This window comes from Erythrolamprus reginae, chromosome 11 (genome assembly GCF_031021105.1).
Source record: "Erythrolamprus reginae isolate rEryReg1 chromosome 11, rEryReg1.hap1, whole genome shotgun sequence".
Taxonomy (NCBI): Eukaryota; Metazoa; Chordata; class Lepidosauria; order Squamata; family Dipsadidae; genus Erythrolamprus; species Erythrolamprus reginae.
Window position 1 is genome coordinate 16397529 of NC_091960.1, and position 12643 is coordinate 16410171.

The 12643-nt window shown below is 47.1% G+C and overlaps 1 protein-coding gene across 2 annotated transcripts in view; it reads right to left on the reverse strand.

Moving 5' to 3' along the window:
• The window catches only part of PTPRU (protein tyrosine phosphatase receptor type U), a 558855-nt gene that overhangs the window by 8811 nt on the left and 537401 nt on the right, over positions 1-12643 (reverse strand). Inside the window, exon 30 of one of the 2 annotated variants that reach the window (XM_070764504.1) lies at positions 185-270. In XM_070764504.1, the coding sequence (XP_070620605.1) occupies positions 208-270 (63 nt within the window). In that variant the 3' untranslated portion in view covers positions 185-207. Of the gene's footprint in view, positions 1-10; positions 271-12643 lie in introns of those variants that run through there. The other variant, XM_070764505.1, reaches the window with a different exon arrangement.

Genomic DNA, 12643 nt, shown 5'->3' on the forward strand with positions numbered 1-12643 from the left:
GAAGCAGGAGGAGGAGGAGGAGAGGAACAAAAACGAAGGTAGAGAATGAACATCGTCCTTGTATCTTGCCTTTTATTTTCATTTTTATTCCATTGCATTGCTTTGTTCTCTCTCTCGCTCTATTTTTTTTTTTAAAGTCTGGTGCAAAATACAGGTTTGGCCCAAACCCAATACAAACACTTGCCTTTGGGATGCTTGGACAAGATGCTATCTGGTCTCTAGTGAATCCAGATATTCCAGGGCTATGTCATAGCAGAAGTGGTACTGTTCCTTTAAGGAAAGGGAAAAACAAGAGAGTGAGTACATGCGCACTGTACCCTGCTAAAGTTGTTATAGAAAAGTGGAAAATATTTGCCTGGATAGATAATTAGAGATGACCTTGGAAACTGGAACAAAATGGGGAGCACAACAGGACCGAAGCTCAGGAAAAGGAATATTAAAAAGAAACTTGAACTACTTTTACTTCTCTTTGGAATATTCATCCTTGTGGCCAACAGAATAATTCTGGTTTCTAGAATATTGTACATGCAAATAGCAGGTACCTCCCTTCCCTCACTTGATTAAAATTTACTTCAAATTAAATATGATTTTAAAGGGGGGGGGGAGCTGAAACTTTATGTGAAATGTTGACACTGTTACATGTCAACTCTGGATGAACTTGCCAATATTTTTCAACAGCCTAGTAAAATAAGATTGCACACCAGAGTCTGAAAAATTGGTTGCCCTAAGATAAGCCTTTGGTTGATGCAGGAGGTGGCTTTTGGTTTTTGCAATCCGAAAGGGAGTTGACTTGCTACCTGCTTCTCAAAAAGCTTAAATTATATAGAAGTAACTATTTCATGAAAGTCTTGTTTTTTTTTAAAACGAACAGGACAGCTGTTTTCAGCTGTGGCAACTAAGTTCTGAAAATAATGAGTTCCTGTCTAGGAAGAATTAAGTTATAGCAAAATGGTTCCATTGATAAGGAAATTGTGACAAAGATCTACAGTACAACTGATTAAGTTACTCCCAGTAAATTCTAAAAAAAAGGTATATTGCGCAAAGTGATCTAAAGATGCCATGAATCCTTTATTCAAAGTCTAATCACATCTTGGAGCAGGTGGTGGTGGAAGAAAAATAAATAGATCAAGAAGTACTGCATTATACCAGTTAGGAAAACATTATAAAACCATGGACCCTCTGAATTTAAGAGCAAGAATGATGTAACCATTGAATAAACATGGGGATAGTTGAGATACTTCTAACCCAGAAGAATGGAAGAAAGACATTCAGTGTTCCATAACATGTTACAAGATAACTCACAATTCACAAACTATATGGTTCGGGACACAATTATCTTTTCATTTTCACACTTCTCTGAATTTTGTAATACAGCTTGTGTAAAATGCACTCATTTCTCACACCAAGCAAAAGAAAGTATGTTAGGTAAGACAATATGTAAAATTGGATAATAGATATGCAAATGGATGTAGAAACCAGTTTAATGTACGGGTTTATCTTTATGAAAATTTAAAAAATTAGAAACTTGTAGAAAGTGAGGCTGGCCGATAAGTGAGGCTGGCCGAGTCTTTGGAGAGGGGCATCATGCAAATCTAATAAATTATTATGATTATTATTATGATTATGATTATTATTATTATCATTCCTCTTATTTAACCTCAGGTCTTTTGTGCCCTATTTTATTCAATAGAATAGTTGTGAGGTTGAAATCAAGGGGGGATGGAGAAAAATACTCATGCTATTCTGACTTACTTGGAGGGGGGGGAAGTATAGGTGTAGACATAAATAATAACCTAGTTCCCATTATCCTTTCTACTCAAGGAAACTCAAGGAAAAGTATAAGAACTACAGACTTATACACACTGTAAGCACTAACTATAATCTGATACACACTCTGCCAATTTGTGTGTGTGGACATGACTTGGAAGTAATCCTGACTCTTGAATCTTGACTCTGGAAATGGTTTGCCATTGCCTGCTTCTTAGGTTGGAGAGAGAGTGACTGGTTGAAGGTCTTTCTGCCTAAGACACAAAATTGGAAGTCTTCGTCTTCCAGTTTGTAACCCAGTGTCTTTAATGTCAACTGGTTGAAAAAAATATTTCCAAATGTGATTGCTTACCGAGTAATGATCTGCAGATTTATTGCATGGCTTCTGCTTACCCCACCAGAATTAATATAGAAGTTGGGGGGGTGGGGAGTAAAGATTTCCCCTGTCCAGTCCTGTCAAGCCCTAAAAGGCAGTGCTCAACTCGGTTTCCTAGCCGAGGGAGCCAGAATTGTCCAAGGATGCTTCTCTGGTCATGTGGCTGGCATGACTATACACCAAAGTGATACCTATTTGTCTACTTGCTCTTGCATGCTTGGCAGGAGCTGAGGCAAAAACAGAAAATCACCCGTCATGCAATATTTAGGTCTTGCTGGTTGGTGAGCCAGTGTCACAACCATTAGGTCATCGAAGGTCCCTTCTATTTAAACGATGTTGGAGTTGGGTAGAAGTTAGGTGGAACAGCATCCCTTACAGAGACTTATATGGCAGTGGAAGCGATGTGCCGGTGCCTGGAGGCTGTTGGGGCCTGGATGGGTGTCAACAAACTCAAACTCAACCCAGACAAGACGGAGTGGCTGTGGGTCCTTCCTCCCAAGGACAATTCCATCTGTCCGTCCATCACCTTGGGGGGGGGGAACCACTGACCCCCTCGGAGAGGGTTCGCAACTTGGGTGTCCTCCTCGATCCACAGCTGACTTTGGAACATCATATTTCGGCTGTGGTGAGGAGGGTGTTTGCCCAGGTTCGCCTGGTGCACCAGTTGTGGCCCTATTTGGACAGAGTCATTGCTCACAGTCGCTCATGCCCTCATCACCTCGAGGTTCAATTAATGCAACGCTCTCTACATGGGGCTACCTTTGAAAAGTGTTTGAAAACTTCAGATCGTGTAGAACGCGGCCGCGAGAGCCATCATGGGGCTTCCCAGATCCACCCATGTTTCTCCCCTGCACTGTTCGGAGAGTCCAATGTGGGTTGTTCTTCAGCCTCATTGGCAGGGACTGAGTTAAAAATTAACATAATTATTATGTCCCGCCCCCCTCTGCCTCCTCAGGTTCAGTCTTAAAAACTCAGTCATAGTGTAGGGACTATGAGTTTTCTTCTCACAGTATGTGAGATTTATAGGATGTTTACTAACAATAATTTTTCTCCTTTTTTCCCCTTTCTCTATAGGAGGAAGACCTGGATCTCGAGAACCACTGCCCTCCGGGGTATTGTTCTCCGTCTCTTCAATCCCTGAGAGGCCACTGCTCTCCGGAGTATTGCCTTGCTGAAAGGGATCGCTGGATTGGGGTCCCTGACGCCCGCGATCAGACCCCCCCCCCCACTCTTCCAGCGCAACGAGTCTCCGAGTATCGGTTCTTACCGATCAGAGGAGCAATCAGCACACAGAATTTCCCCATGGGGGGAAATCAGCTGTAAGGCGATCCCAGCGGCTCTCAGACAGCGTTCCTGCCGATCGGCAATGGAAAAAGAAAAAAAGATCAGCTGTTCGGAGGCCCTTTGCAGCCAACGTTTTCCCGATCGCTCAGAGGAGCAGCGATCGAAGGAATTGAAGGGGGGGTGCAGAAGGTGATCGCCGAGCCGCCCGAAGTTGCGCCCGCCATTTTGGCGCAGGGCCAAAGCCTCTGTGTCCTCCTCCGGCCGTTTGAAAAGCAGAGCTTTTCCCACCTGACGTCACGGTCGCCATCTTGTCTGCTAAGGGGTCAGAGTGACTAGGCTCTTTTCAGCCTATCCCAGGGCCGCCATCTTGCTTCAGGGCGTTGCCAGGACAACGAAGCTATTATGGGCTTCTACCTGGTATCCAGCCGATCACGAGCAGGAAAAACATATGACGTGTTATTTAGGGGACACCAGCTTCCCTAGTCCACCATTTTACTTGCTTTTAAGCAGTAACCTCGTGTTTTTTGGCTCGGTGTTGTTCCAAACATGTCTCAATCCAGTCCCAGCGCTCCTGTGCCCTCCTCCTCCAAGAATAAAAGTAAGGACAAGGGGCCCAGCTCAAAATCTAAGGGGAAGAGTTCTCAGTCCTCCAATGCACTAAAGGAGGCTGAGAAGAAAATAAAGGCCCTCGAGGCCCAGCTGGACAAAGCAAAACCGAGACAGGGGCCTAGCCCCTCAGCCATGGTTATTCCACCCGTTTATCAAAGCCCGCTGGGTCCTCCTCCCCTGTCATCGGCCACCTTCGAGGGGCCTCCTTTTCAAAGTGCTGGGGGTCTTTCACCAGACCGCCCATTAAGTGCCCCCCCACCATCTGAGGGATTTCAGAGATCAGAATGGAGCAGGCCTGCCTCTCAACCTCCAGCAGCTACAGCCACATTCACGCCCACAGCAGCAGGGCTCAGGGGCTCTACAGATAACTGGCAAGCCATGTCTCCCTCGGTACAAGACATGATTGCTTCAGCTTATGCACAGGGCATAGCAATTGGGGCCCAACAACAACATCAATCCCCACTGCCACCTCGCCCCAGCAGGCAGGATATCTGGTCAGCTCCTGCACCTGCACCTTCCCTGCATGACTCCTTTCAGGAGGAGCAAGAGTTCAGAGAGGCCTTTTCAGACCCAGAGAATGAGCTGTCGGGGGATGAAGCCACCTTACCAGAACAGCCTGTACTAGCAGGCTTATTCAAGGCACCCCTTTTCAGGGTTCTCCTAAATAAGGCCAGGACCACACTAACTTTGACCAGTGCCCAAAAGACGGCTGACCAGGATGTGGGCACATTACCCGCTTCCAGACTCATTAATGAGCCTCAAAGGGACTCAGAAACTATCCCTGCAGTGCCGATATTTGCAGAAAACATAAAGAGGCCCTGGCAGCAACCAGCAGCAGCTCTGGGTCCCTCAGCTCTGGACAAGAAGCTTTACTCCTTCGATCCAGAAATAGAGGATTTGCTCCAATACCCGGCTGTGGATACCCCGGTTACCTCACTAATTTCCAATGCCCTGGTTCCATCGGAGATGGCGGATGGTTTGAGGACCGATGATAGGAAGGCCGAGAACCTGGTCCGGAGAATGCACCAGCTATGCGCCTGGTCCTTGAGAGCTGCTATGGCAGCCTCCTTCTTCAACCGGGCCTCAATCCTTTGGCTTCGAGACATCCTCCCCAGGCTGGGCCCGGAGGACGCTCGCCTTCGCCAAGACATTAATAAATTGATCGCCTCCACGGAGTTCTCCGCCGATGCCACCTTGGCTGCTTCTAGGTTTTCATCCAGGGCGATGGCTACCAACCTTTCCACTCGACGCCTAATATGGCTCCGCTCTTGGCAAGCGGACACCAAATCGAAATGGCGTCTTGCAACCGCGCCCTACCAAGGGACCACACTTTTTGGAGAATCACTAGACAAAGTCTTGATCGAGGATAAAGACAAGAAAAAGGTGCTGCCAAGGTCGGCGAGGAGGCAAGACAGGCGGGCGGCCCCATACTACAGAAGGCAGCCCTTTCGAGCGGACATGGCCGCGCCTGCGGCCTCAAACACCAGGCCATATGGACAGAGCTCCTACACGCAGCCATCCTTCAGGTCCGACAGAACAGGTTACGGAGACAGGAACCGACAGTTCCAACAGCCCCGCAGATCCTTTCGGGGCGGGAACAGAGGAGGGTACCGAAAACAAAAATGACTCACCCATCCAGGTACCCATCGGTGGACGCCTGCAGTCCTTCTCAGGCTCTTGGGCGGCTATTTCCACTGACATTTGGGCGCTAGATACCGTGAAGAACGGTCTGCGCATCAACTTCCTACAGACTCCTCCGGACAGATTCCTACAATGCCCGTCGCTATCTCAACCAAGATGTTCCCTGATTGCCAGGGAAGTACAACACCTGTTGGACATTGGGGCAATAGAACCGGTGCCAGTACATCAACAAGGACAGGGGTTCTACTCTATTGTGTTCTTGGTCCCCAAGACGTCCGGCGGCTACCGCCTGATTCTCAACCTCAAGCAGCTGAACATCTACGTTCGCTACCAACGTTTCAAGATGCATTCCTTAGTCAATCCTGGCATCCATCCGACACCACGACTGGATGACCTCCATCGACCTCAAAGAGGCGTACCTGCACGTACCAGTTCATCCACATCATCGACGTTTCCTCCGCTTTTGTATACAGGAACATCATTTCCAGTACAGGGCAATGCCCTTCGGACTTTCATCGGCCCCCAGAGCTTTCACCAAGCTTCTGGATGTACTGACAGCCGACCTGAGAACCAGATCCATTTGTCTCATGGCCTACCTGGACGACGTAATCATCTTGTCCAGCAGCCCTCAACAGGCCAGACTAGATCTACAACGGACAATACGTTCTCTAGAGACCTGTGGTTTCACGATCAACTATGTGAAAAGCCACCTGAATCCAACCAAACAGCTCTTACATTTGGGAACTCTGATAGACTCTGCAGCCGGAATCATTTACCTGTCATCAGAGAGGCAGCAGAGGGTGAGGACGCTGATAGCTTCTATTCAGCACTGCACCAGGGTCCCCTTGGCCCTTCTATCCCAGCTGCTAGGAGTCTTCATCTCCTGCATCAGCATCGTCCCATGGGCGCGGCTGCACGCCCGCCCGCTTCAATGGCTCCTCCTCCCCTTCCAAAGAGCACGCATGAGCCACTCCAAACACCAGGTACATCTCACGTTACCTGTCCGTCACTCTCTGCCCTGGTGGACGTCCCAAGCGCTGACCAGAGGCTCTCCCTTCCTACACCATCGGGAGGTGACGATCACTACAGATGCGAGCCTCTCCGGCTGGGGAGCACATTGCAGCTCCAGAGTGGCCCAGGGTCTCTGGACAGCAGACGACCTGAGGGACCCCAATATCAACTTGCTAGAACTAAGGGCAGTCTTCAAGGCACTCCACTCCTTCAAAGACTGGGTAGAGGGACAGCATGTCCTCGTCATGACGGACAACGTAGCAACAAGGGCCCATATAAATCATCAGGGAGGTACGAGGTCGGGCCGTTTGATGGAGGAAGCTCACTCCCTGATGTCTTGGGCGGAAACACACCTGGTCTCGATCCAAGCAGAACACATCTCAGGATCAGACAACACCCAGGCGGATTGGTTGAGCCGCACAACCATCGACCCGGGGGAATGGTCATTGAACCCGGAGGTTTTCCAGGACATTATACACCGTTATGGGGAACCGGTAGTGGACCTGTTCGCGACCCACCTCAACAACCAAGTGGCCCGGTTCTACTCCCGGTTCCCGTGCCCGGGAGCCGACCGTATCAATGCGCTCCTCTCCCCATGGCCAAGGGGTCTACTCTACGCCTTCCCTCCGACTTGCCTTCTACCCAGGGTAGTCTCCAAGATACTCTCGGAGCAGGCGGAGGTGATTCTCGTCGCCCCCTTTTGGCCCAGACGACCATGGTTCGCGGACTTGATGGACCTCTCAACCTCCCCGCCATGGAGGATCCCATACCACAGACTCTCCCTCACCCAGGGGTCGTTGGTGCACCCAGACCCTCAGTGGTGGAGGCTTGCCGTGTGGAGATTGAGGGGGACCGCTTGAGGGCGGAATCCCTGTCGGAAAAGGTCATCCATACCATCCAATCGGCTCGACGCCCGTCAACGACTCGCATTTATCAAGCGACATGGGCAGCGTTTTGTAGATTCTGCAGAGCTCGAGAGAACCCCCCTCGCTCAGCCTCCATCTTACATCTATTAGACTTCCTACCGAAGGGGCTGGACGAAGGGCTGACCCCAAACACCCTTCGCAGGCAGGTGGCAGCTATCGCCACGGTCTTAAGACCAGACCCCCTTCGACCGATTTCCCATCATCCATGGGTTAAAGACTTTCTCCGAGGAGCCTCGAATCTTTCTCCTCCAGTTATCCATCACTTCCCATCCTGGGATTTGACTTTGGTCTTACAGGCCCTTACAGGACCTCCTTTTGAACCACTGAGAGAAATCACGCTTCGCCTTCTATCAATCAAAGTAGCGTTCTTAGTGGCCATCACATCTGCTCGCAGGGTGTCGGAACTCGCGGCATTGTCAGTCCAGCCGGACCTTTGCGTGTTCCACCCAGATCGGGTTACTCTTCGGTTAGATCCCAGCTTTCTACCGAAGGTCAACACAAGATTTCATAGATCCCAGGACATAATATTACCGGACTTCTGTACCCACGGCTCACACCCGTCAGTCTTACGCTGGCACAAAGTGGACGTCCGTAGAGCTCTAAAGATTTACATTCGACGGACCAGCTCTTTCAGGAAATCAGAAGCATTATTCGTTTCCTTCTTCCCAGGATCCATGGGCAACAAGGTGTCCTCTAAAACTATCAGCCGATGGATCCGGTCCTGCATTATGGAGGCATACAGGACACGTGGGACACCTTTGCCAAGGACAATCACGGCTCACTCTACCAGAAGTGCAGCCACCACAGCCGCCTGGAACACACAGGCGTCGATCGATGACATCTGTCGGGCCGCAACCTGGGCGGCCCCCACGACTTTCATCAGACACTACCGTATAGACTCATTCACTTCATCGGAAGCGGCATTCGGTCGCAGAGTGCTGCAACGGGTTTGTGTTCAGACACCCCTGGTCCAGCCTATCCCGCCCTAGTTGGTTTGCTTGGGTATATCCCACATTGGACTCTCCGAACAGTGCAGGGGAGAAGGACTGTTGAACTTACCTGAACGGTCTTCTCGCTGCACTGTGAGGAGAGTCCAAACCCTCCCGGCTTCTTGGCCCAGGGGTTCAGTTCGTTACCAGTTTAACTTCTTAGTTAATAAAATTAGTTTGTTTACACTATTCCTTCGTTTTTCTTGACTGAACCTGAGGAGGCAGAGGGGGGCGGGACATAATAATTATGTTAATTTTTAACTCAGTCCCTGCCAATGAGGCTGAAGAACAACCCACATTGGACTCTCCTCACAGTGCAGCGAGAAGATCGTTCAGGTAAGTTCAAAGGTCCTTCTACAACACTCCGTGGCCTGCATTGGCTGCCGATCAGTTTCCGGTCACAATTCAAAGTGTTGGTTATGACCTTTAAAGCCCTACATGGCATTGGACCAGAGTACCTCCAGAACTGCCTGCTACTGCACGAATCCGAGCGACCAATAAGGTCCCACAGAGTTGGCCTTCTCTGGGTCCCATCAACTAAACAATGTCGTTGGCGGGTCCCAGGGGAAGAGCCTTCTCTGTGGCAGCCCCGGCCCTCTGGAATCAACTCCCCTCGAAGATTAGAACTGCCCCCACCCTCCCTGTCTTTTGTAAACTACTCAAGACCCATCTATACCGCCAGGCATGGGGGAGTTGAGACACCTTTCCCCCAGGCTCTTTATATTTTATGTTTGGAATGTATGTGTTGTTTGGTTTTTAAATATGATAGGGTTTTATATGCTTGTTTTTTAATGTTAGATTTGTTTCGCTATAATATTGTTTTTTATTATTGTTGTGAGCCGCCCCGAGTCTTCGGAGAGGAGCGGCATACAAATCTAATAAATTATTATTATTATTAAATTATGGCACTGAAGACCGGGCTATTTTCTAGGCCTTTGGGTCAGGGGATAGATGAGTTCTGCTATGATGAGTGGGGTCAGGAGTTTAATCTTGGGTGTCAGATAGTTTTATTGGGTTGTTTTGTCTGCTTCAATTTTTCAAGTCACCCAGAATCATTCAAATGAGATAGGTGGCTATAGAAATCCTATGTATAATTAAGTAAATACAGAAACTCTCTATAGATCTCGTGGGAGCAGCAGACATCTGCAAATTCAGTTAGTTTATTGATGACCTGTGAAGCAAAAACACCAGAGCTTCATCTGTGGGTGGACATGAGAGAGGAAGAGATCAAAGAGATTAACAGCATAATACTTTGGGATTGGGGGGGGGGATCCTCTTCTTTAGAGTAATGTAGATAAATAAAATGCCAGCATTGGTAAAGGATCCATGTGGGGCCCAGATCCTATAGCAGGTACAGCTCAGTGAAGCTCTACTAATAGCAACACTCTCATTTACTCCTGTGGTGAGATCATTAAGCTGAGTCTCAGGAATCAGATTTTGCAGGTTCAATAGAGGTTGGGGAAAGATTGAGTTCTGGTTGAAAACACTAGTTTGCATATCCTAATACCTTGCAATTCAGCCCAATAGGTTACACAACTCCATGCCAGTTAACTCTTTTTTTAATTGCCTTGGCTTAATTCCACCCTTTATGTTGCTCAAATGAAAGTTTCTCTCTCTAATGCTATCAGGCATTTCATTTCGCAAGAGAGAAATTTCATAATCCATCTTTCAAAATCCGAATTTTTCATATTTCCTCTCTGAAGCAATGTTTAAGACATGCCTTTCTTTCTCCTTCTACAGAACAGAAAATCTGCCCAATATTGTTGAATCTATAACTCCCAGCATCTTTCCCCTACTGGCCATGCTAGCTGAGGCTGTTGGCTATGTCTAGTCCAGGGACTAGACATACCCAACATGTCTGGCTTATCTCATTGCTGGTCGCTTCCTCACATGCCCCAAATGTGCACACTTTGTGTATCCGTGCACATGCATGTACAGTGCCAAAAACCAAGCTTTTGTGCATGCACAGAAGCAAAAAAAAAAAGATGGTGGTGCCTATGGCCATCCATCCAGCCATCACTGCCAGTTTGGCAAACAGGGGGAAATTTCTTCTACTGGTTCTATAGAACCTGTCCGAACCAGCAGGAACCCACCTCTGGTCTAGTCTAATGAAAAGAAGGACTTGGCTAGGGGTGACATGGATAGTATTCCACTATCTCAGAGGCTGCCACAAAGAAGAGGGAGTCAAGCTATTCTCCAAAGCACCTGAAGGAAGGACAAGAAGCAATGGGTGGAAACTAATGAAGGAGAGAAGCAATCTAGAATTAAGGAGAAAGTTCCTGTGAGAATTATTAATCAGTGGAACAATTTGCCTCCAGAACTTGTGAATGCTCCAACTCTGGAAATTTTTAAGAAGAGATTATTTGAAATAGTATAGTAGCAAGTTGGAGTAGAAGACCTCCAAGGTCCCTTCCAACTTTGTTATTTTGTTCTATTTGTCATAACGTCCCTGTCCTAGTGTTCTCCTTTATCGTTACTTTTTACTTATGTTTATAAAAACTACTACTATCCTATACATGTTTGACAAATAAATAAATAAATAAAAAATAAATATAAAATATCTATTTTATGTTTGTAGAGGACACTTTGAGAGGGACGACATGGGTACACACAGAGAAAACATTTCATCTGAGATATTTATTGTATTTGCAGTTATGCTTCCTGTTCTGATTAAACAGGCACGTGCCACTTCCCTCTTCTGTTCTGATTTGGTTTAATGATATTACAGTGTAGCCAGCCAATCAATCATGACTGTTTTTTGGAAGGACAGGTACTGAAGCTAAAGCTCAAATATTTTGGCCACCAAATGAGAAGAGAGAAGTCATTGGAAAAGGCCCTGCTGTTGGGAAAGGGGGAAAGGCAAAAGGAGAAGGGGACGGCAGATGGTGTCATTGATGCAATGAACATGAATTTAGGCAAACTCCAGGGACAATAGAAGACCAAGTGCCTGCTATGCTATGGTCCATGGGGTTGTGACGAGTAAGATGACTTAGCAACTGAAAAACAGCAAGTGTTACACTACTAATAGTGTTCATGAATGCAGTGAAGGACTACCAAAATTTTTACTACAACACTGTGGGCGTGGCTTATGCAGGACACCCTGCATTTCCTTTCAACATCTTTTAGTGCAAATTGGGTGCTCTGGGGTGGAGCTCCATTTTCGTGACCCCACAATGTTCTATCCTGTCCAGGCAGTAGCCCACACCTGCATGCATGTATGCATGTGTGTATGTACAGGAGGTGGACAAATAGAAACACTTGACTTTTGGCATCACAATGTTCAAATCAATCAAACTTGACATATTTTAATGGGTTTTTAAAATTCTGTTATTTGATATGTTTTTTTTTAAACTACTTTTTTTTTTTTACAGAAATTTAAGGAAATTGGTTATAACCTTCTAGAAATGGCAGACCTCTCAGACTTTCAAAGAGGCCAAATTGTTGGTGCTCGAATGGCAGGCGCTAGTGTAACTGAAAGTGCCCGAATGTTTGGCATTTCAAGAGGTAATGACTGCTTTTGAAAGAGAAGGGAAAACGTCCTCAGCCAAGCACAGGTCTGGTCGAAAGTCAAAGTTGTCTGAGAGAGACCGTCGGACTCTAAAGTGAATTGTTAGAGCGGATCACAAGACCACAGCTCCTAAAGTCACTGCAGTGCTCAATAGATACGTACAGAACCCAGTTTCCACAAAAACTGTTCGAAGGGAGCTCCACAAATCTGGATTCTACAGAAGAGCTGCAAGGTGTTTCCATTTTTTTGTCCAACCCCTGTATATGTGTGTGTGTGTGTGTGTGTGTGTGTGTGTGTGTTTGAATCTATTTTCCTTGCAGAACTCACAGAGCACACATGGGAAAACCTGTTGCCTATCATTTCATCAAACCAAGAAGCTTACCCTGCCTGGCATTAGGGATCAGACTAAACCTCAATCTATAGTAGCTCTTTGTTCTTTATAAGGGCAACCAATTTCTTCCCAGACATTTCTAAGCATGACATGAATGAAAATTTCTACTGTTTTATTCTCATTCGGAAGCATGTTGAATTC